The sequence below is a fragment of the Meles meles genome, chromosome 4 (genome assembly GCF_922984935.1).
Source record: "Meles meles chromosome 4, mMelMel3.1 paternal haplotype, whole genome shotgun sequence".
Classification (NCBI taxonomy): domain Eukaryota; kingdom Metazoa; phylum Chordata; class Mammalia; order Carnivora; family Mustelidae; genus Meles; species Meles meles.
In genome coordinates this window covers 106,917,126-106,941,105 of record NC_060069.1, presented here as the reverse complement: position 1 = coordinate 106,941,105, position 23,980 = coordinate 106,917,126, and the positions used below count along the sequence as shown (strand labels likewise).

At 34.0% G+C, this 23,980-nt stretch overlaps 1 protein-coding gene across 2 annotated transcripts in view; it reads right to left on the bottom strand.

Annotated features, from left to right (window-relative positions):
* Window positions 1-4,796: 4,796 nt before the first annotated feature.
* The window catches only part of CIP2A (cellular inhibitor of PP2A), a 38,911-nt gene continuing 19,727 nt past the window's right edge, over window positions 4,797-23,980 (bottom strand). Inside the window, exons 11-21 of one of the 2 annotated variants that reach the window (XM_046001414.1) lie at window positions 23,426-23,567; window positions 22,258-22,357; window positions 20,205-20,323; window positions 17,187-17,379; window positions 16,414-16,488; window positions 16,208-16,318; window positions 13,455-13,651; window positions 11,117-11,230; window positions 10,786-10,868; window positions 9,944-10,083; window positions 4,797-8,924 (exon numbers count right to left, since the gene is read on the bottom strand). In XM_046001414.1, the coding sequence (XP_045857370.1) occupies window positions 8,754-8,924; window positions 9,944-10,083; window positions 10,786-10,868; window positions 11,117-11,230; window positions 13,455-13,651; window positions 16,208-16,318; window positions 16,414-16,488; window positions 17,187-17,379; window positions 20,205-20,323; window positions 22,258-22,357; window positions 23,426-23,567 (1,445 nt within the window). In that variant the 3' untranslated portion in view covers window positions 4,797-8,753. Of the gene's footprint in view, window positions 8,925-9,943; window positions 10,084-10,785; window positions 10,869-11,116; window positions 11,231-13,454; window positions 13,652-16,207; window positions 16,319-16,413; window positions 16,489-17,183; window positions 17,380-20,204; window positions 20,324-22,257; window positions 22,358-23,425; window positions 23,568-23,980 lie in introns of both variants that reach the window. The other variant, XM_046001413.1, reaches the window with a different exon arrangement.

The following is a 23,980-nucleotide window of genomic DNA, read 5'->3' as shown; positions in this document are numbered from 1 at the left end:
AATAAAAATAACTATTTTCAAATATCAATTTCAATAAAAATATCTATTTTCAGTTTACAATGGATTAGGACATAATTTATGGATTTATATATTTAAATATAAAATACGTGTATTTTATAAAATATTTATATATTTATATTTATATATTTAAATATAAAATGTGTATTTTATATTTAAATATATAATAATTTATATAATTAAATTTATATATTTAAATAACGGATTTATTAGGACATAACCTTATCATAAGCTGAGGAAGATCTGTGCACCATAAATGAAGTAAAAAATCACTCAGATAACTGGGAAAGGTACATGCAACTTTTATCAAAATTGGAAATTTTACTTAATAAAGACTACCTGCAATCCAATAAGGAAAATACGGATAATCCCAAGGGAAAAAAAAAAAACGGAAAGGGATTAAATAGTTAACAAAAAGGAAACAGAAATAAGTACTTTCTACATGTTTGGCAAGTCATGAAAAATTTAACACCATAATGAGAACCCTAGAACATTTTCCTAGGCATCATGCAGTGAGAAAGGGAAGGTACAGAACAGTATGTATGAAACGCTTTCCTTTCTGTAACCCACCAAAAAAAATATATATATGCATATACATATTTGTATGTATTGCACATCTCCTTAGGCTACATAAGAAACTGATAACAAGTCAGTGATTCTGTGGAAGAGAACTAGGTGGCTAAGTGAGAGGAATAAAAGAGAACACCATCATGCACTTTTTTTTAACATTAAAAAGACATTTAAAAAAAAAGTGTAGTTTCAGATTTAGAGAATAATTAAGCAGATAGAGTTCCGTATACTCACCCCATTCCCTGGCAATTAATGCACCTATGTATGCCATATTAACCATAGTGCCTGGTTTACATTAAGGTTCCATTCTTTATATTGCAGAGTTCCATGGATTTTGACAAATGAATGCCATGTACCCACCATTATAGTATCATACAAAATAGTTTCGCTGCCCTAAAAATGTCCTGTGCTTCACCTGTTTACGCACCCTCCCTGCTATCCATGCTCCTCACTTCCCCTGGCAACCACTATTTTTAGTGTTGAAATAGTTTTTACTTTTCCAGAATGTCATATAATTGGAATCATAGAGTGTAGACTTTTCAGTGACTTTCTTCACTTAGGAATGTGCATTTAAGTGTCCTCCATGTCTTTTCATGGTTTGACAGCTCATTTCTTTTTATTGCTGAATATTCCATTGCATGGCTGTAACAGTTTATTAAATCGCACGTGGTTAGTTTGTCATTCTTTTTAGACATTTTTGGATTCAACTTGCAAGCTTTTGCTGACAATTTTTTGTATATATGTCCATGAGCTATTGCTCGGCAGCTTTCCTTTCATGTAATGTCTGGTTTTGGTATTAAAGTAATGATGGCCTCACAGAATGAAGATTGGTAGAATTCATCAGCTAAACAACCTTGGCCTGATGTTTGTTTTGGAAGGTTAGTAATTATTGATTTAATTTCTTTAATATAGTTCTATTCAGATTATCCCTTTCTCCTGGTATGAATATTAGTAGCTTGTGTCTTTCAAGAAATTGGTCCGTTTCATTTGAGTTATCAAATTTGTGGACATAGAGATTTTCATAATATTCCCTTATGATCCTTTTCATATTCATAGGCTCAGTACTGATGACCACTTTGATCTAGTGTTTACAAACACTTCTCAAATTTTTTTCTCCCTTAGTTGAGGCTTGAGGGCTCAAATGGACTGGAGGTGGGTAGTTTTCTTACATCTGAATCTGTCGAGGTTCCAGAGCTTTTCCTTGTTGGATAAGCCTTTGTTAGTTTATGGAGAATGCTCCAGGCTAGTTTCAAAAGGATTTTTTTCTTCCTCCCTGCCTCCAAACACAAGTAGAGTTTTCTCTGGTCTTCACTAGAACCTGGTTAGGCTCCCAGAGGTAAAACTCAAGACACTGTGAAAGTATGGGTGCTCCTAGTGATTAACTCTCAGACTAATTCACATAAGGCTCTAAATTCATCAAAGTTAGCATGTAAGTGTTCCTACCATGTTCGTGCTTCAGATAAGTTCATCTATATTCTCTGTATTCACGTATCTCCAGTTTTTGAGGCAGTGGTTAGTTGTGCGACCTCAATTCTCTGATGAATCTAAATAATTTTCAGTTTGTTCAATTTTTTCTTATTGTGAAGGTGGGAGAACCAATTTCCAAGCACTTTGCTTATCAGAGTAGAAACTGGAAGTCCATGAATCTTTTCTTAAATTTTGAATTTTATAACCATGTGCTTATATATTCTATTCCTTACCCCCATCCCAAGTAGAAAATTCCACTGAAAAGGTGACATAAATATATTTGGTTAATATTGTAATCATCACTGCATGAGACTTTTTACTTCTTGGATCAATCCACATCAACAACTCAAGTCTCTTATTTAGATTAGTATTTCAAAGATAGCAGCAATTCAAGACATAGCTCCAATTAGTCTAATCTCAAGGGTATTTGCATGAAATGCAACTCTGACTAAATGGTTCAGGGTGACCTTGCTTATTTTTTGAAAGTGTTTTAACACAGTCAGGCTCAACCATTGGTAATTATGTTCTCTCTCTTAATTCTATACAAATTTCCAATATTCTTATTCCTTGACCTTACAGCTAATGGCTTCAATTTTATTTCTGTAAACACATGCATAATCTTTACTTTGGGATGTACGGCTCTAATATTTTTGGACTTTTTAAGGAGCTAATATAAAAATAAGGTCTCTAAATAGAAGTATTAACATGTAATAGAAAACTAATTTATATTAAGTGGAAAATGACTGAAGCTATTATAAGTATGTGGTGGCTTAAGTAGCCAAGTATCTTTTTAAAGCCTGTTTGCTCTTAAAGTGTCCATAAATCTGTCAAAAGAGCTAGGAATATAACAGCATCCCAGTCTTACACATACTTTTTATTAAAATTTGGCAAACTTTTCTCAACTGTGCCCTTTCCTCAATCTTTTCCAGGAAATTAAAAATAATAATGTACAATTTTGTAGGCATATTCATCAGTTGGAAAAGCTATGACGCCCAAGAGAAGGCAGAGTTAAAGTATGAAAAATGTCTCTTACAAAGTGAAAAATGTTCACTTAACACTGCTTAGAATAGCTTTCCTAGAAATAAATTAGGTAAGAGGGCAGCCTAGACTGGCTTTTGCCAATAAGTCACCCTAGAATACTTTGAAGATTTATTTAATGCCTAGTACTAACCTTGCCACCCTGTACTACTCTTGAAATGCAGATTCTTTACTGTTAATTTTATTTTCCACAATTGGTCACAGGTTTGATGAGGAGAAATCAGAAACCAAAGATAAAGGAAATAAAGATTTCTACACCATTTTTCTCCCAAAAAGAAGATAAACACTATGAAATTACTGAAAGCCATCAGCTTTATTTTGTATTTAAGATTTTATTTAACTTGTTTATTTAGAGCACATGAGTGGTGGGGAGGGGTACATGGAGAGGAAGAGAATCCCAAGTGGATTCCATGCTAAGCGAGGAGTCCCACACAGGGCTCAGATCCCATGAACCGGAGATCATGACCTGAGCTGAAACCAAGAGTTGGATGCTTAACCAACTGAGCCATCTAGGCATCTCCTTATTTTGTATTTGTAAGAAAAATAAAAAATAATAACAGATCTATAAAGTACGCATTATCTTCATTTTACAGATGAAACTTTCCTTAGGTAAAGCTAGAAGTTAAATTTCAATGTTGTTACAAAAGTCATGATTTAAAACATGGCTTTAAAAATTAAGTAACATTTAGTTACAAATTTTAGATAAGTAGACAAAATTTCATTACTCAAAGGCAGCCATTGTTTACCATTTATATTTATGTATTGCATATTTATACACACCTATATATCTTAAAGATACTCAGGTATGTGAATCGCTGCTTACAAATAGTTTGGTTTCATGCGTTTTCCCCATAACACACCAGGGATCTCTTTCCACGTGCCCATATATTTCAGCACATTTATTAAAAAACTCTATTATTTTAATGAATGTATTTTACACCCTATACTTGGGTTATTTCCAATTTTGTATTACAATAACGTGTTGTAATGTATATATCCTAACTCTTAGTGTACATCCTTAAGACAGAATACTAGAAGTGAAACTGCCCAAAATCCATGTTTATTTTTTCATCATGTAGTTTGACCAGTATGTTTAAATCACCAGACTTCTTTTCTGAAAATGTAATATAAAGTTTAAAATCTTTTTGAAACACAGGGGGCCTGGCTTTACTGTTCTTTAAGAATCCTTTCAGCTCTAATATGCTCTGATTAACTGTGGGTTTTATATAAATTAGTGTGTAGTAGTTAATATCAGTCTTTATTTGTGGGTAAATGAAAACCCTGCCTAATTGAACATGAACAGTGTTGTCTTTTCCTAGGGCTAATCATAAGCCTTTTTATTTGAAGTTTGAGGAAAGCATAAGGTTACTCTAATACCTTTATCTTTTGGCTCTTTGAGATTAATGAGATGAAATATAATTCTTGGAGTAGTGTAGATAATATAATGGAAAGGGAGAATCATATTCACTACTAAATCCCTGCCAAATGCCCAGCTACTTAGTGGAAAATTAGTTTTTAATAACATAATGAAACTGTAACCCAACCTACTCTATTGACGTTGAAAATGTCACTTTCTTATGCAGCACTGGCTAGATCTTACAGAAAAAGCCCTTTGCTGTATATCCTAAGATTATCTTTTTTTTTTTTTTTTTTTTTGAGATACGAAGAGCATATAAACATTAGGTCCTTAGGGAATTAAGATAACTAAAACTATGTATTTAGTTGGGAGGAAAGTTACTTCTCACATCTAATGATGTTTATGATAGGCTATTTGTAGTTCAATGTGAGGAAAAGCTGGTTTCTGATAATTATGGTACCTCTCATTCATGGTAATAATTAAGTTTTTCTAGGGTATTTTTGAAATGTTTAGATGAACACAAACATAAACAAAACCAGCCTTAGTCTTTGCATGACAGAAAGAAAGTCAATTAACTACAAAATGCTGAACAGCGTAAGACTAAGATTTCAAAGTGATTTGCAGATTCAAAGAAATCTATGATTTTTTAAAATTTTTGTTTCATCTCAAAGCATGGATTACAGAAGCATACAATTTCAAGTACTTAAGCACATTCATTATCCATATTATAAAGAATAAACCATCTACCTTTTAAAGGCATAGGTCATATTTTTATTTGCTCATTAATTATCTTGAATGTAAACTCAATGAACTCTGAAACTATACAATCTGTTTCTTAATCCAAAACACTTATTTATCATTATGGGTAGTATGTTCCATTTTCTTCCATCAAAAGTTCATAAAACAAAAGTGGCAACCATCAGAGTAATAACTGATTCAAGCAAGAATTATCAATGGAGGTTGAAACTCGTGGGTGAAAGTTAGAAGAAACAGGGTATTTGCAGTATCTCCCTACAAGTTAACACTATTTTTTTTTCTTTTGAAATAGTAAGTTAAAATGAAGATACTACTTATGTGTATTTTTGTGTATAAATAGGTAAATATATTATGATGTTGAAAGCCAGGGTATTTCCAAATAATTATTTAGAGCAAAAATTATAACATTGTTTTCAGGTTCAATAATATATACAGATATATATGTCAGCTATAACATGAAGGATGAGGAGATCATAAAAGGACCAACACAGTTACAGGGCTTCTACATTTTATACTAAGTAGTATAATATTAACTCTAAGTGGATTTTGAATTGATTGTCAAGATAGATTTAAAAAAAAAAAAGCAAGACCGAACTATATATTATCCACAATTGTAAATTTATATATAACGACACAGGTTAAAAGTAAATGGATAGAAAAATATATACGAGGACAAGAGAAAACATAAAAAGGCTGGAGTGGCTATATTCATATATCAATTTAAAAAGACCTCAGACATCAAGATAAAGTTTACTGAGATAAAGAGACATATTTCTTAATGATAAAAGGGCCAATTAATCAGTAAGATATAACACCCAATAACAAAGCCTTGACTGATTCTGTAAATAAAGTTTTATTAGAACAGAGCGATGCCTATTTACGTACTGTCTAGGGCTGCTTTCTTGCTACCACTGCAAAACTAAGTAGTTGTAAGAGAGACACGATGACTCACAAAGCCTGAAATATTTACTATCTGGCCCTTTATAGAAAATGTTTGCTGACTCCTATAAAGTAATTAAGTCACAAACAGGGCATGTGTTTGGTTCATCAGTAGGTAAATCAGAAGTAAGGCCGTAAACACAATTTGTAACTATTTGAAAAGAGGAAACAGATCAAATTAAAGGTTATGAGTTTTAGGGAATATAACTTGATTAGAAGTACCTTAACATATGTGAAGTTGAAAGTCAAACATTCTCATTTAATTAAGAGTCCTAACTCAAGAGCGTCTTATGTTATATCCTTAACATAACTAGACTTTATAACAAATAAATACAAATAAAAGGATACTAATCTGACAATTTCCCCCCAAAACACAGCATTAAGTTTTAATGATTATTTGTTTTTGCCCTGACATTAAAAAGAGAGTTTAGTATAAACTTCAATCAGCACAATTTTAAGAGAAGTCTGTGTCTAGTCAAGTGGCAAAGTTAATGGCAAAAGGAACTGTGCTAATGCACACTTGAACAAACTCTTCATAACAAGGATTTTTGGAGAACTTGAACAATTCTAATATAGTTATACATTTACTTAGTTCTACTTTCTCCATTAGGAAATGGTCATACACACATAGATACACAGAAATCATTTGTAAAACTCTATGGTGTAGCTCAAACTTAAAGTTTTTATATAAAAAAAGAAAATACACACACACACACACACACACTCTCTCTCTCTCTCTCTGTTATTTTAATCTGAGGTACACAAGCCTAAAAGGGACAATATGAAAGATGCTATAAGAGACAGACTAGGATAAACAGAAAAAAATGAAGAGGATGTTGATTAGTACTCACCTTTAAAGCTAAAGTACATTTTTTTCTCTTTGAGAGATCAAGAATGACACATTAAAACTGTTGTATTTAAAAAAAGGTTGCTAACAAATATATGGAGTCTCTGCCTACATAGATCTTCAAGAATAGGCAAATTGAGTGTTTTATATAAATGCATACTTACAAGAATGGACTAGATCTGCACTGTCCAGCAGGATGGCAGTTAAAATCTAAGTTCTTCAGTTGTAGTAACCATATTTTAAGTGCTCAAAAATCACCTATGGCTAAAGGCTATGATACTGGACAGTGTATCATAGAACATTTCCAACATTACAAGAAGTTCTTCTGGGCAGCAGTGGGCTAGGCTCAGTATCTTCTTAAAAGTGTCTACATTGTACAGATAGTTTGATTTTCCCTACAGGTTTTGGATCATTTCTTTATTTTTCAGAACTTCTTGATTTATTTTACAAAGCCTTTTGTTCTTCAGTCATATCTACTCATTTATATATTTTTTCATATAAAATTGAAAATGACTGCAATTTCAAAAAACCCCTTATAGAACAAGTAGCAATCTAAAACGTGATACTCTGTACAATGCTTTTCAAAAAAATTTGCAGAACTATACAAAATGTATTCAAGTATATAAAACTATGACAGTTTGATACTTAACATAATTAGCAAATTCTGAAAATATGTCTAATTTCTAAACACAAGTTCAGATACACTATAGTTGAAAAACAGAAGTAAATCTAAGTTCACTTAAGTCACATAAAGATACAAATAGGGAAGAAAACACCAAGCAAAATTAATGGTTGGAAACTAGCAATAAAATCAACTAAAATATTAATATAAAAACTCTTCTTAAACACTACTTACACCATTTGATTCAAATGAAAAGTACTGAAAAATTCCCTTGTATTAAAAAAATACATGAACAAGGATATTCAACCTCTGCTTTAAAATTAAATGGCCAAATTAAAAACTATTTAAACAAAAGACAATATATTAAATGCAATTCACATTTGAATTAACAAATAATAAATGTCTGAATATGTAGCAATTGTGGAATCCAAGTTATCCTGGTGCAAATAAAAAAAAATTCTTAATTGATTAGAAATGATATGGGCAGACCAACATGGTACATTTTAAAAAGAATAAAAAACTAAGGCTATCTCAAATAATTCTACAAATTATCACTCTTTAAATGTGACAATGTATTTAACACATCTGATATTTTCTAAATTTTTTCACATTATTTCTCTAACTACTCATTGCATTTTTTCAAATTTAGAACATATACCATATATCTTACTGCATTTTTAAATTGCATTTTAAAATAAAACAATTTTAAAGTTACTGAATTATCTTTTGTGCTATTTAGAGAAAAACTTTTCAGGCAATGTCATGCTTTCCCTTTTTATACTAATAACTATTTTCAATTTCTTAATCTTTAGGATTGTTACATCAAGAAAGTTTGATTTTGAAATTTAATCACAAATGAGAATAAATTAAAAAGCAGAAGGGAGTGGAAAGCAACTAAGGAAAAGGGAAAAACCTTAGAAAAACAATAATGGAGGTCAAGAAGAATATTCTAATATAAGAACCAAAGAAAGCTTTAAGCAATGAAAGCCAGAAACCAAAAGTAAAACTTTTAAGACCAAATAAAAATATTTATCAGATCAGATTCTTTACTAAATTAATAATCAGATAATTTGCTATTGTTCCGGAGTCACAAATTACCTTCCCTACCACACCTCCCCCGGAAGATAAATACGTAACATCTATATACTGAGATTCACAGTTTCTGGACTTATTTTTCCACCACTTAAACTGTGGATCATTGCTATCATATGAGAGTGTTTGTTCAACTCCTCTTGCTGAAGTTTCACCAGTGACTCTTTCTCTTCCAAACGACCTTCTAATTGGGCCTTTTGAACCTCTAAGGAGGAAGCCTAGGAATTGGGGGTAGGGGAAGGAAGGAAACAAGGAAAACAAACTTAGCATGTCTTCCTTTCACAGATATTTTAAGATGTCTTATTTTTCATTTGTAAAACAACCATGCCAAAAGACACATTACAAATATGTATTATATCTTAGTCAATTAAATTTTACGGTAAGTTTAAGATAAATAATTATTAAACAATATAATACAAATTGGAAAGACACATTCAATTTGTCTTTTTAAGTCAATATTAGCAGCTGAAATTTTGCAGAAAACACTCCACATCACAATTTAGAATCACTATTAAGATGACCACATTAAAGGAGAACCAGGAAATCAGTAAACGTGGCATTAGATTTTATGCCTCTTCTGTCACTTGTGCTCTGTAGCGGTTCAAGTGGTCGTTTAATCCTGGCGTGTTCTCATCTTTCTAGTAGCGGCTGGGCCAGAAAGTACTATTCATAGCTAACACACACAAACAACCGTGATAAAGTGGAATGAACAAAGGACTTAGATTCAGAACACTTAATACTTAGCTTTGTGACAGACCCTCAGTAACTCAAAACTCAGTTTCATTTGTAGGTTGAAAACATTTGATACTTATATATTAATATATTTGTTAAAGAGAAGAGGATTAAGAAAAATGTTTCAGAGTTCTTGGCAATTTATAAAGTTTTTAACAAATATGAACTACTATTATTATTCCTTTCCCTAAAAGCTGGGAGAGACAGCCAAACACAGCCACCTGTATGTGACATTCAGATCTGGGAACCCCTTCATGTATTCTTTGCCCACTAAAAAGCAGTAAGTGCTGGTACACAATATATATTTAATAGGTTTTTCATGATTTTAGAAAATCAGGTTTTCACATTGCGAGAGAACCTTTACTAAAAAACTGTCATTTCTGAGACTGTAATATTTTCTAAATAAAATTACTAAAGAACCAGAACTTTAATTTACCCAAATTCACCTTTTCTACAAAATCAGACTTATTCATCTACTACCAATGAGAACTCAACAGATTCTTACCTTAATGCTCAGTTCTTTTCTTATTTGTTCTGTTCTATTTAATTCCTTTCTAAGGATATCAATGGTTTCTTCCTTATCTTCCCTTTCTTTTTGCAAGATTTTAATTTTTTCTTCTTGTACTTTTGTTTTTTGTTGCAAATCTTAAAACAAACAAACAGTCAGTTATAGGGTTAGAGGTTGCATACTGATGTTACCCTGAAAAGGTTATTTAGCCACTATGTAATTAGAGTAAAAGAACGACAACTGGGAAGATGAAGAAATGTCTTGTTGAAAATAAAAGTTCTACAGTTTTGATGAATAGAAAAATACCATGAAACTCTTCCTGTAGGCCAGTATTCTACAGAAAATGCCAAATCTCCATGTCTTTCCCTCTTCCTCTGTCCCTGATATTGTATGTATAGTTATGAGGGGAAAGACAATCCTCATAGATCAAGGGTTAGAAAGATATAAAAAAGCATAAAAAATTATATAGGCAAATGTCTAAGGCAAGTGAGAACAAAAATGTTTTTGTGGATCATTTCAGAGCTACTGCCATTAGAAGCTGGTAACTAAAAGTTACCTAGCACTGCCACCTGCTGTTATGTTCTTTTAAAACTCTTTCTTTTGAAAAGAATCCTTTTCTCTAATTCCCAGATTAAAAAAAATATACATTGCTTTTTCAATTTAATCAATCTAACTAAACTGTTCCGTAAAATGTTATGGCAAGAAAAGGAAGCTATTTAAAATGTGATTTAAGCTTTAAAGAAGGGAGAGAAGTAGAAAATAAATCATGCTTTGATTTTTCTACCAACATAAGATACGTTACAAAATATAGACAACATATTAAATAAGAAGTTACTTACTTGCTAGCTTACATTCTCTGTCTACTAGTTGGTTCTGTACTTCTTTTCTCTGTTCTTCTTTCTCTATTAACTGGGCAATAGTTCTGAAGTTATAAAAACATATAGAAGAACACATCAAGGACGTATTTCATTTCTTTTTCTTTCCAACAAGTATTTTAAGAGCAAATTAATAAGAAGAGTAATTACCTTACATTTTGTCAAATATGTATTTTATATTTAAAATAAGTGGTAATTCTATTAACTTTATCTGTAAAAAACAATGCTCTGTATAAAGAGAATCACTGTTTTTAAAAAATCCAAAATAATTAGAATTAAGAACTAGAGCTTTTACTTTTCATTTTGTTGCTTGAATGACTCATTCAACTTTTTCACTGTCTCAATTTGTTTATTCAGAGAATCACATGTCATCTGCAAATCTTTATTCTTCTTTTCATTGGTTTCATTCCTGAAAAGACAAAATGAGTTGATATTTTTAGGGAGGCAAACATTTAATGGAAAAAAGAAACAGTGTCCTTTATTATCTCATCAAACCAAACTGCATACAACTGAAGAAGAGGAATGTCATGAACAAGCAGGACATAAAGAAAGATTAAAAGACATTAAAGATGTACTTTGGCTGACTTAGGAGGTAATATTTACTATAAAAAGGAAAAGTGCAGGGCATTTACCTCATATTTATGGATATAGAGCTTTTTTTTTTTTTTTTTAGATTTTATTTATTTATTTGACAGATAGAGATCACAAGTAGGGAGAGAGGCAGGCAGAGAGAGAGAGAGAGAGAGAGAGGAGGAAGCAGGCTCCCCGCCAAGCAGAGAGCCCGACGCGGGACTCGATCCCAGGACCCCGAGATCATGACCTGAGCTGAAGGCAGCAGCTTAAACCACTGAGCCACCCAGGTGCCCCTGGATATAGAGCTTTATGGATAATATTGCTCTACATAATTTGCTATATATATTATAGTTATTTTCATAGTTAGATCCAGAAAAATTTTAAAAACTTCTGTAAAAGGATGTAGTTTATTAAAAAATAAAACTTAAATCTGCTATTGTTAGCCTCTTTGGCATAATATATGTTTAATTAAAAATGTCAAGATTAATGATGTAGTTGAGGATACTAAACTTCACTTGCCTCCTCAGAGCTCTGCATCTAACAGTCCTGCTTAGTTTACTAGCAAAGTAAACACAGAAATACTTTCTAAAGTGATACTTTGACGCCCAAGTATTTTAGGCATAAAATGTTCTTTTCACTTCACAAAGTACAAACTGGTAGCACTGGCCAAATTTGCCTAGAAGTGTTTTATCTGTCCCACGTGGTTTTTGTAATTCTGAATCTGAATGCCTTTAGATAGTCCCTACCATTAGCGATGACCTTTCTTCCCCCAGGCAACTTCATTATTTGTCAGTCTGGCCCCAGAAGGCAGGAGTTTTACCTCTTGGCCCCTCACTCACTATGTGGAACATCAATGGGATGTTCCCATGGTTCCTGGAAACCCCGTATTTCTGTGGGACTAATGCTTATTACTTTTTCTCACATCCTGACTTAACACCAATAGTCCACTCTACCAGGGCTGCCTAAAACAGATTTTGGAGAAAGTTACTGCTGGGAGAAAATATCCTGTTTAGGAAATTTTAATGTCACAAATTTTCTAGATGCTATACGTTTTCCACCCTTCATTATTATTGATTGGCAAAAAAGCACATGGATCTTACAGAGTTAAAATTTTCTAGATCTCTATATTAAGAGCGTAGATAGATTTTTTTCAAATCTTAATGTTAAATTATAAATTAAAAAAAGAACAAGTTAACGAGAATGTTTTAATTTTTATTGTTTGGTAGAAAATCTGTAATTGTTCCGGGTCTTCTTTATATCTCAGTTTTAAAATTGACCTAAAAGATTAAAAGGAGGAAAGCATGACAAAGGAGGAAAGCATGATCAATCTCGTATTTTGTTAGTAGGCATGTAAGTTAGTGTAGCCTTTTTGAAAGGAAACTCGTCAATCCATCAAAAACCTGAGAGCACATATCCTTTAATCCAACAATTCGCCTGTTAAGAATTTATTCCACAGATAAAGTCACATATATAAGTAAACCATATTCAGTGACATTAAGGAGAAATAATGAGTACAAACTGAGAGATGTTTTTAACACTAACACCTGAATTCCCATGCTATGAGACTGGAAATTGAGTATGTTCAATTGAATATGAAGTTGTTCATATTCAACACATTTGATGTACAGAAATGGCCAATTCATATGGCTCAACTTAACACAAATTATGACAACTAAGGTCCTTCAACATTTATGGAATGCCTTACTGTGTACTGAGTACTGCTGCAGGCCCTAGGGGTTTGTCAGTGAACAAAGCAGATCAACTTGTTCTTGTGGTGCTAAAACCCCAGATGACTGAGGACTGCATGAATACGTGAAAGAAGCAGTGTCAATTGGAGAGAAACAAAGAAACCTGTATTTTATTTCTGACTTTGATCCTAAGTTTGAGTAAGCAATACTTCATTTACCTGTGATGTAAGTTTCTTGTCAACTACTTAACTATGGAATTATCAGAATATGTGAATGTTTACAAAAGGATTATTTAGCACCACAGAAAAGAAATGCTGTCTGTTCATTCTAGACTCCCAACTTCACACAGAAAATTTTACTTTATTAATTTACCTCTGAACAAGTTCCATGTAGGATTTTGTCAGTATTTCATGTTCTTCAGCCACAGACTCTAATTTCCTATTATGTTGGAAGAGATGCTCAATATCACTCTGGGCTCTTTCTGATTCAACCTGCTGTGCCTTTAGCAACACACCAAGCTCTTCATTTTTTCTCTCAACTTCTCTCAACATACCAGCAAGTGTCCGCGCCTAAAACAAAACCAAACAGAACACAGACTTTCTTACTTCCATGTGTATAATTTGCTCAGTTTCTACAATTTAAAAGATTTACCAAATATCTAATAGGCTAGCATCTATTCAGTTATATAAAGTTTTATTAGTCACCTATACTTATTAATTAACTACTTCTAATAAATCTATCAATGTTAACTTTTTTTTACTTAAGAGATTGTCCTGACTAGAATAATCTCGGTATGACCAGACTCACGGAAATTAGCACAATTACAACAACAAGAAGGTAGGTCTACATTCTGTACTTAATTAAAAGGGTATGTGTGGTCCCTGGGGCTAGCCATCAACACTAAACCATAAAGTTTACACAAATCAGCTTTCTCATTTCAGGTAGATATTAAAACTAAGATCTTAACTGTATCACAGATGTTTAAGCAAACACTTAAAATTAAGCTAGCACAATCAGGGAATATAACCTAAATTAATATGAAAGTATTTGTGACATGAAACATTAAAGAAACAGAACACTAGAATGAGAAGTGAACTCCCCCCAACACCCTTTAGCTTGAAAAATACTCTTATTTTGAAATGCCAGATAAAAACCTAAGCCCTTCTCTTTTTTTGACAGTCTATAAAGCAGTAATACCCCATTATTTAGCGTTATTTTTATAAGAAACCTTTCCAGTAAAACAGATTAAACATTAAATTCTCCAGTAAAATGCAAGACATGTCCAACAGACATAGAATATAAGAATATGCTATAGCAAGGGAGAGGATAAAATGATTTTAATATCACTAATTTTCTTTGTTGAAATTTATGATAAATCAACACATTAAGACAAATGAATCCACATCAAAAGAAGAAAAGGAAAACATATGGTTATATTTATTCATATTTTTCAAATATGAGTACTCTCAGAAAACTCTAAAGGTATTTTATGTGTCACTGACTTTAATACCTCTCAAAAATCAAATGACTTTATTACAGTTCATCATAAATGATATCAAACTGTTGAGACTCCGTTTATATTTGCTAGGAATTTCATATTACTGCAGTAAGCTCTCACTCCTACTGTACACATTGTGTGTGTATGTGCGCACAGCACAATGTCAGACTTTCTGAGCACCTACCATGTGCCAAGTCCTGTGCTTGCTGGGGCCTGGAGATACCGAAACTGTCTTGGACATCAAGGGTGGGGAGCAGGGTTGTATAATTTTCACATGTATGGGAAGGAGAAGACAAGAGACAGCTTCCTAAGAAATGGAAGTATTGGGGCACCTGGGTGGCTCAGTGGTTTAAGCCTCTGCCTTCGGCTCAGGTCATGATCTCAGGGTGCTGGGATCGAGCCCCACATTGGGCTCTCAGCTCAGTGAGGAGCCTGCTTCTCCCTCTCTCTCTGCCTGCCTCTCTGACTACTTGTGACCTCTCTCTCTCTGTCAAATAAATAAATAAAATATTAAAAAAAAAAGAAAGAAATGGAAGTATTTAAACTAAAATATGAAGGATTATTAGGAGTTAGGCAGAGAAAGAGGAAAAGATGTTCTAGACATGGAAGAGCAAATACAAGGACAGGGAAACCTGAGTATGTCAAGTAACTGCAAAGTAATCTGATATAGGTGATTGCAGAGAATGCACAGAAATGCAAGGAGATGCGGAATGAAAGTAGGTTTAGAATCCTGCGTGCCAAACTAAGGAATTTAAAATCATCTGCTGAGTGAAATGGTAAGCCACTGCAGGGTATATACCACAGAAGCAATAAAATCAGATTACAGTCCTCAGAAATCACTGTAGGGGAACAAGAGAGGGTGGAATCAAATACAGAAAGACAGATGACTTGGGATGCACATAAAGGGTGGGTGAGAAGAAGACTCCAGACTGAAGGTAAAAAGACTAACTGGAGGCTCTGCTATGATTCATATAAAAAATGAAAAGAATTTGACCTGTAGCAAACAGTAGCAAGAAGAAACAAGGCAGAAAAAAGTAATATTTAGAAGGTAGAATCAACTGGATTTGGTGAATGACTAACTGTAGGAAGTAAACTGTATGATTTCCAGGATTTTTGTCTGGAACTCTTCAGAACAAGATGGAATATATAAAAAAGAGTAAATTTTTGAATCGGGTGATGCATTCAGGACTGGCCATACTGAATTGGAAGTATTTGCTATATATTTAGAAAGAGCTATACAGGAAGCATTAATGCTTAGTGGAAAGTATCTGGGCTCAGCATATAAAACTGGTGGCATTAACATTCTGGTAATGACTGAATCCTTGGACTATTTAAGGAAGGGCAAAGGACTTAGAACATAACTTAGGAAAACCCAACATTTAAGGGTTGAATGGAGGAAGAGAAGTCCCTAAAGGATATAGGAAAAGAATATCCATTAGCGTAGAAAGAAAATCAGAAGATATTGGGGTGACCGAAATTAAAGGGGGAAGGGTTTAAAGATGGAGGGAGTAGTCAAATGCTGAGAACAGTTTACTTCAAACACTAACAAAAATAAAACTAAAATTTTGTACATGTTCTGCTTCATTTATTTTTCTACATATCAGATAAGTCTTTGTATTGCACACACCTCTGTCTCAGCTTGAGTTCTTTGACAGCGATATTGAGCAATCAGTCTATCAGCCTGTGCAAGGGCTAGAGCTTTTGCTTCCAAAAGATCTTGTAGCCTGCTTTCTTTGGACTGTAAGAAAACAAACCATTAATCTTTATCACTTACCAGAAAAACATCTATTAAAGCTCAACTGTTACGTATAGTTAAAATAAGCTTGTACTCACAGCTAATGTGGACAGTTTCATCTCATATACATCCATTATGTCAGATATTCTCACATCATTAATCTGTTCCTTTACCTAAGTTTTAATACAACAGTCAAAAATCAGAAAATTTTAACTCAATATAATAAAAAAATAAATGCCTAGTGTGAAACCAAATCATTAAAACTTAATGAGTAACAAAGTAAAAAAAATTAATCCTAGGGGCACCTGGGTGGCTCAGTGGGTTAAGCCGCTGCCTTCGGCTCAGGTCATGATCTCAGGGTCCTGGGATCGAGCCCCACATTGGGTTCTCTGCTCAGCAGGGAGCCTGCATCCCCCTCTCTTTCTGCCTGCCTCTCTACTTGTGATCTCTCTCTCTCTCTCTCTCTCTGTCAAATAAATAAATAAAAAAACCTTTAAAAAAAAAATTAATCCTATATTAGGCAGTTCACAAACATTTCGCTAACCTGGCTATTGCAGAAGAGTATCTGGGTGGGACTTGATATGCTTGTGGGATATATTTCTTAAACAGAGGGACAGAGAGGATGAGGGTAGACTAACTGGGGAAGACTGGGGGAAAAATTATTGGTGTTAAAATGTGGGAATTTTATGGCTAATTTTTTTCTTTCTTTCCAAACTTTCTAGAATATTGTTATTTTCATATTAAAAGATAAAGTTTCATTGATCAAAGTGGCATCTTAAGTTATTTAAATAAATGTTATAATCAGGAGTGATACTTAGTTGGTATGTACCAGGCAGAATCCCATTTATAATGGCTATTTACCACTCACCACCATTCCAGCCTGAAGTTTCTCTATTAATTCCTCAATGTTCAATCCTGGAACTCTAGCTTTCAAAAGTGGAGGAGTGAAACATTTTACTGATGTTGGAAGACTGTGATTTAGTGATTGCAAGGGCATTCTCCTGGGCATATGTTCTGTTTCCTGTTGTCTATAGGCATTGTTTGCTGCTATACTTTCTCCAAGTCTGAATAGGAAGAAAGAATGAATGAATGAATGAATGAATGAATGGATGGATGGATGAATTACAAAAAAAATAGTGGAAGGAGAGCCTGGGTGGCTCAATCAGTTGAGGGTTCAACTCTTGATTTCAGCCTAGATCATGATCTCAGGGTCGTGAGATAGAGCCCTGCCACCGGCTTCGCACTAGCTTGAGATTGTCTCTCTCCCTCTCTGTCTGCTCCCCCCACCCCACTTGTACCACACTCTCTCTGTCAATAAATAAAATCTTAAAAAAAAAAAAAATAGAGGAGGGTGGCCAGGTGGCTCAGTGGGTTAAGCTTCTGCCTTCAGCTGAGGTCAGAATCTCAGGGACCTGGGATTGAGCCCCGCATCGGGCTCTCTGCTTGGCAGGGAATCTGCTTCCCCCTCTCTCTCTGCCTACTTGTGCACTCTCTCTGTCAAATAAATAAATAAAATCTTAAAAAAAAAAAAAAGAGGAAAGGGTAGTTAGTATAGAATTAGAGAATATTTAGAATGGATCTTTTTTGGGAATATAAGCCTTCAAATATTTTTGAAATAATCTTGGAGTCTATGATAAAGCCACATTTTGGAAAATACCCTAAATATTGTCAAGTAAATGCTTTTCTACTTACAATCCTTTATAATGACAATCTCATCTCTTTTCTGGAGACATTAGAACTAGTCTATAAGTATGGATTATTTGTTAAACTTAAGTACAATGTTATTGCTGTTGGTAAGAACATCCTTCTTACCATGGGTAACATCACCTGTCCTTCACCTATGTCCTTCATTCTTACCCTTTCTCACTCAGAATCTTCTCACTAACCTGACTCCCATTCTGCCCCTTCCATTTAGCATGTCTTGTTCCTGCCACAGGGTCTCTGAATGAGCTGTTCCTTTACTAGAATATTCTTCCCACCAGATCTGTATAGAGTTGGCTCCATCTTATCATCAGGTCTCAGTACAAATTCACTTTCTCAGAAAGCCCCCTACACCCATACTGACATGCACATAATGAAACTTAATTTTTTTTAACTTGTCTCCCAACTAGAATGTAAACCATATGACAGAGGTCCCAGTCTAATTTACTGCAATATCTAAAATGACTAGAAGAGGGCCTGGCACATACTTGGCCCTCACCAGATGGAAACGTATACCAAAAAAACCTACTTAAGTACACACCCACCCATCCATCCAACATATAAATTTACCTTATTAAACTAAGATGATATAAACAAAGGCATAAAAAGACATAAATAAAATAAATGAATACCTGACATAGTTTCTAAAGAGAAAATTATGTAATTTATGTAAGATAGGGGCAGCCAAGATACAAAGAAATGATAGGAAGATCTCATATACAGGGACAGAGGATGAGACTTCCACTTTCAGTGAAGCTGAAGCATTCCATTCTGAAACACAGGGCCTTTCCTTTATGTCAGATTACCACAACTGGAGCAACCAAGCCACCACAAAATGAAGCAGCTTCACAGATCATTTCCAGATCTTAACTTGAGAAACTCCCTAACTGTCCATTTGTTTAAAAATATTTACAATGAAGAGAATTTTGATTATGTAGTCTCTAGGTCTTGTTCTCCACAGTTCTTAATCTCTTAATTTATGACTAAATTATTAATTCTGAAAAATAAGTTTTGAAGTCAGTTAAAAGAAATAGCAGAGGGACTCCTGGCTCAGTCAGTTAAGCATCTGCTTTTGGTTCAGGTCGTGATCCCAGTGTCCTGGGATGGAGCCCCATGTTTCCCCATGTCAGGGGCTCCTAGCTCAGTAGGGAGCCTGCTTCTTCCTGCCCCTCCCCCCACTTCTGTGCATGCTCTCTCTCACTCTCTCAAATAAATAAAATCTTTAACAACAGAAAAATAGCAAATATTCTCCTAATGATTGAAATCAATGAGAATAGTGGACAATTCTGCCTGGCCACTATTTATTCTACTTTCTGATGAAAGCACAAAAATTTTTTTTTTTTAAATACTCCCACTGCCTGCAAATTAACTTTCACTTCATGTAGTTCTCATAGTTGAACCCTTGTTATCTGCCAAGGTCCTTCATTGGCAAATGACCCAGATTCGGCAATGAAAGTGATGCTTAGGCTTATTTAAACAGGGCACTTGGGTCAGGTCAGCTCAGGTCATGATACTGCAGTCCCAGGATTGAGTCCCACATTCAGCTTCCTGCTCAGCAGGGTGTCTGCTTGTCCCCCGAAACTCTCTCCTCTCATGCTCTCTCATTCTCTCAGATAAATAAATAAAATCTTAAAAAAAAAAAAAAAAAAAGACTTATTTAAACAACTGGGAAGAGAAGCTGTTTTCTTTCCTGTTTTGTTTTTGTTGTTTTTTAGTCCCAAAAGCCATGTTGTTTATTAAGTGCTTAATCTTTTAGGGCAGATTCCCATCTTATCCTCTGGCAAACCCTTAAGCTGAAGTAGTTCTTCCTCACATCTACGTCTTTTTTTTTTTTTTAGTATAGCTGACACGGGGAAAGCTCATTCTATGTAAGAACTAAACTGGTAAGAAATAAGCATAGTCCAGAAGCTATTATGTCAAATAGAGGAAGTGAGAGAGAGAGAGGCATAGTGCCTGGAAAACATTTAACCCACCTGACGCTAGCTTTTCCCTGAGTATACACCCGGTCTTTTCAGTTACTGAAATCAAATTTTTCAGTTACTGAAATCACTTGAAAAATTACCAACTGTTATATAATGAAGTCTCTGATTCACAAATTTTCTAATCTATCTATATTGAGGACTATTAAAGAAACACAGCAGGATATTCCAGGACCACAAGAGATACATTGCAAATGACTATAACTCACACTAAAGCAGGGAAATCTGGCAGTGGAGCAGCTTCCAATAATATTCCCAGTCCAGATTGTACTTGTTCCCTATTATCTGATGTTAAAGCAAAAGCCAAGGGAGTAATCAGGCGTGGATCCTAAGCAAATCAAGAAACCAAAAAACAACAGGCACAAAGAATAAATAATGTCAGGATTTTTAAAGCAAGGTGAGTAAACAGAGCTAAACCATAAAATAATTCCAGGCAAATTCTGAAAGGTTTCTACCTGCTGTTTGAATGTATTCATTAGCCTTTACTTTGTTATAATTATCTATGCAGTCAATATGAACACTAGCTTTAAAAAAATCTGGCAAAAGTTTTGTTGTGCCTATGAAAATCACATCTTACATATTATGATGAATTTAAAATATGATCCACAGGGGCACCTGGGTGGCTCAGTGGGTTAAAGCCTCTGCCTTCGGTTCAGGTTGTGATCCCAGGGTCCTGGGATCCAGCCCCTGCATCGGGCTCTCTGCTCAGCAGGGAGCCTGCTTCCCTTCCTCTCTCTCTGCCTGCCTCTCTGCCTACTTGTGATCTCTGTGTCAGGTAAGTGAATAAAATCTTTAAAAAAAAAAAAAATGATCCACAACTGACTGATGTTTTGAATTATTGTTTTATTTTTCCAGCTACCTTTAAAAGAAAATCTGACTGTAAGAAAAAATAATCATTTCCAGTTAAAGTAAAAAAAAGTAAAATTCAAATTAACTAAAAAAATTCTAATTTTGTTGCTGAAACAATTATACTTAACACATAAGTCCTTCATGTCAGTAAATATTTTACATTAGTACTGTAAGCTCCAAATCATTTATTCTGAAAAACATCTAATTGACACAAAATCAGTTTGACCCAATTTTTAAGTTGTTAACAGAGAAAAAATATTAAAATATGAATCCTTTATAGTTATCTACATTTTACAATGTTGAGGGTCTTGTAAGTACTCAAGTATAATCTTATGCCACAAAACCATGTTAAAAGCTGGGCTTTAGGGGCACCTGTGTGGCTCAGTGGGTTAAAGCCTCTGCTTTCAGCTCAGGTCATGAGCTGATCCTCAGCGTCCAAGGATCGAGTCCAAGGATCGAGCCCCTCATCGGTCTATCTGCTCGGCGGGGAGCCTACTTCCCTTCCTTTCTGTCTGCCTCTCTGCCTACTGTGATCTCTCTCTGCCAAATAAATAAAATCTTAAAAAAAAAAAAAAAGAAAGAAAAGCTGGGCTTTATCTCCATAACTGTCACTGTAACCCTTCATAACTGCTCCCGTGGAGGGGAATTCATTATTTTCATTCTGTAGTTAAGGAAGCTAGAGCTCAGACAAGTGAAATAGCTTGCTCAAGTCTGCACTGACTTGACTGACGGGTGGAGTCAACATCTGAAGCCCATCTCTTCAGCATTATGCTCTCCAAAGTGTACAAGGGGCTCCTGTATAAGGTTTCAGTTTCGGCTTCTACCCTGTCTATACAGACCAGAACCATCTTTGTTTATTATAGTAACTCAATTCACACATGTTTGCTAAGTATCTATTTTAAGTCAGGTTTTGTGGCTATCAAGGTAAACATTAGAGCTCTTATTCAGCTACCATCATCAAAATTTGTGAGTCGGCTATTCTCTGCATACCCTCTCTGGTCTTACTATCACTCACAATCATGTCCTTTTCTTCCAAATGTGTCCCTTATCCCCTTAACACTCTACATCATCAATCCCAACCAAAAACAAAAACCCTAAAACAAATACCACTCCCCCTTAGAAATAAACGAAGAAACCTAAAGTATGGCACAAGAAAGGAAAAAGGCTGAAGAAGCTCTACTATCATGAACATCCTGTACATTATAGTCACAAGCATTTAAGTTCAATTCCTGCAAAACTATGTAAAATTACCATGTACTGGGAATATAATAGCTACTTAAGGCAATTAACTCTCTTCTGATAGCCGATTCTAAGAGAAACACTTTCTAAACCTCAAAATATTAAAACAGAAACTCATACTTAGGAAGCATTTATGTATGAATAAACTTCAATATTTGAAGAGTTTACACTCACCTGAAGGATTTTATAGAAGCTTACTTCCATACCAGGAACCAACTGCTTAAGTCTATTCATCAAATCAAGAGTTTTCAAAACTACATCAGCAGCAAGTTTGCTTAAAAATAAATATTTAAATTAGATAACCAAAAAGTTTCTTAGAACTTTATTTCTGTCCATAATTTTACAGAAATTCTGAAAAAACCAACACTTTTGTTTGTTTTTAAACCTCAGGAAGATATTGTTTCTTTTGAGAAGTAAAAATATAACAGAGACCAGCATCCTTATAACCCCCCAAAAGAACAAATTGGCATTAACAGTCTAAATTCAGACAGTATTTTCTTTTTCGAATTTCAAATACCACTGAGCTTCCACTTTCTGAGCCAAATTACCAGCAGCATCAGCAAAATGACCTACTTAATTTTTAGCTTTTTCACTGGAATATCAATAAAGGGCAATCTTAAGCAATACAGAATACCTTACATTTATCAAATAAATTATACTAAGCCATGTTCTTAGCCTCATACCACAAAAGGAGTATAAAAAAGTAAAAAAAAAAAGTAATCCTTGTTCTTGAGGAGCACAATTATTGACAATTATGTCATTTATGGAAATTGGAACAAATCAATGTCTAGCATTCAGGTCCTCAATAAAGATTTGTTAATAGACTTAATTCATGTGGAAAAGAAGCGACAAAATAATCTATCTCTCTCATCACTATCAGTGAAAATTCACCTTTAAACCATAAGTCTTTACATGCTTAGGAAAAGAACGGTCTTTGTTAGTAGGAAACCTTCAGTAGTAACTGATTTCCTGGTAATTAAAAAAATGACTTGTTTTTTAATGCCTTTTTGTTTAAAACATAAAAATTACTGAGACAATGTCAGAAAGAACCTCCAGAAAAGAACTATGAAAGACACTTCAGGATAATCAAAAATTAAAACACAAAACAAACCTAAACAATGAAAAACAAATCACAGATGTTAAGATTATCCTTTCTTCAAGGCATGTAATCTATGAATTGAATGAATTTTTAAAAAATTATGAAAAAACTTAATTCCCTGCCACACCTTGAGTTAATAGTGCATACCCAAGGATTACCCTCCAAGAGGAGAGAATCACTAGATCTTTTGATTTTTATTATGTTTGGTATTACCATTTTGCCATTTGGATTTTATATACTCACCACAATTCAGAATCTGCTACCTTTGTTCCAAACCCCAGATCAATCTTGCCGTATGTAAATTGTTGTTCTATCAAAGTGGTACATTTGATAGTAGTCAGAGTTTTTGCAACATGCATTTTTAGAGAATCATCTCCACACAGAGGTAAGTTTTGTTAAGGAATACAAACAAAAAATTCTCAAAAAAACCCTTATATTTGCATAGCACTTTACAGTATTTAGAGTGATTCCATACAAATTATCTTGTCACTGCACTTCCATATAATCAGTTACATTAGCTCAATGACAGATTAGGAAACTAGAGCTTAGAGCATTTAAGTGATTGGTAAGTGGCAAGAGATGGGACTGACACCACGTCTGTTACCCTGCTGGATGTTAGTATTTTCTTAGAAGCTTATTACAGTAGTTCAATATTTGCTGAACTAAGGAAAGTTATTTTTTCCTATTTTGTAATATTAAAAGTTAACTTGAGTATCATTTAAAAAGTGTCAAATTTGGCTTAAAATGGTACCAATATTATATATATTACAGATAGATATCAACGATCAAGCAAAATAA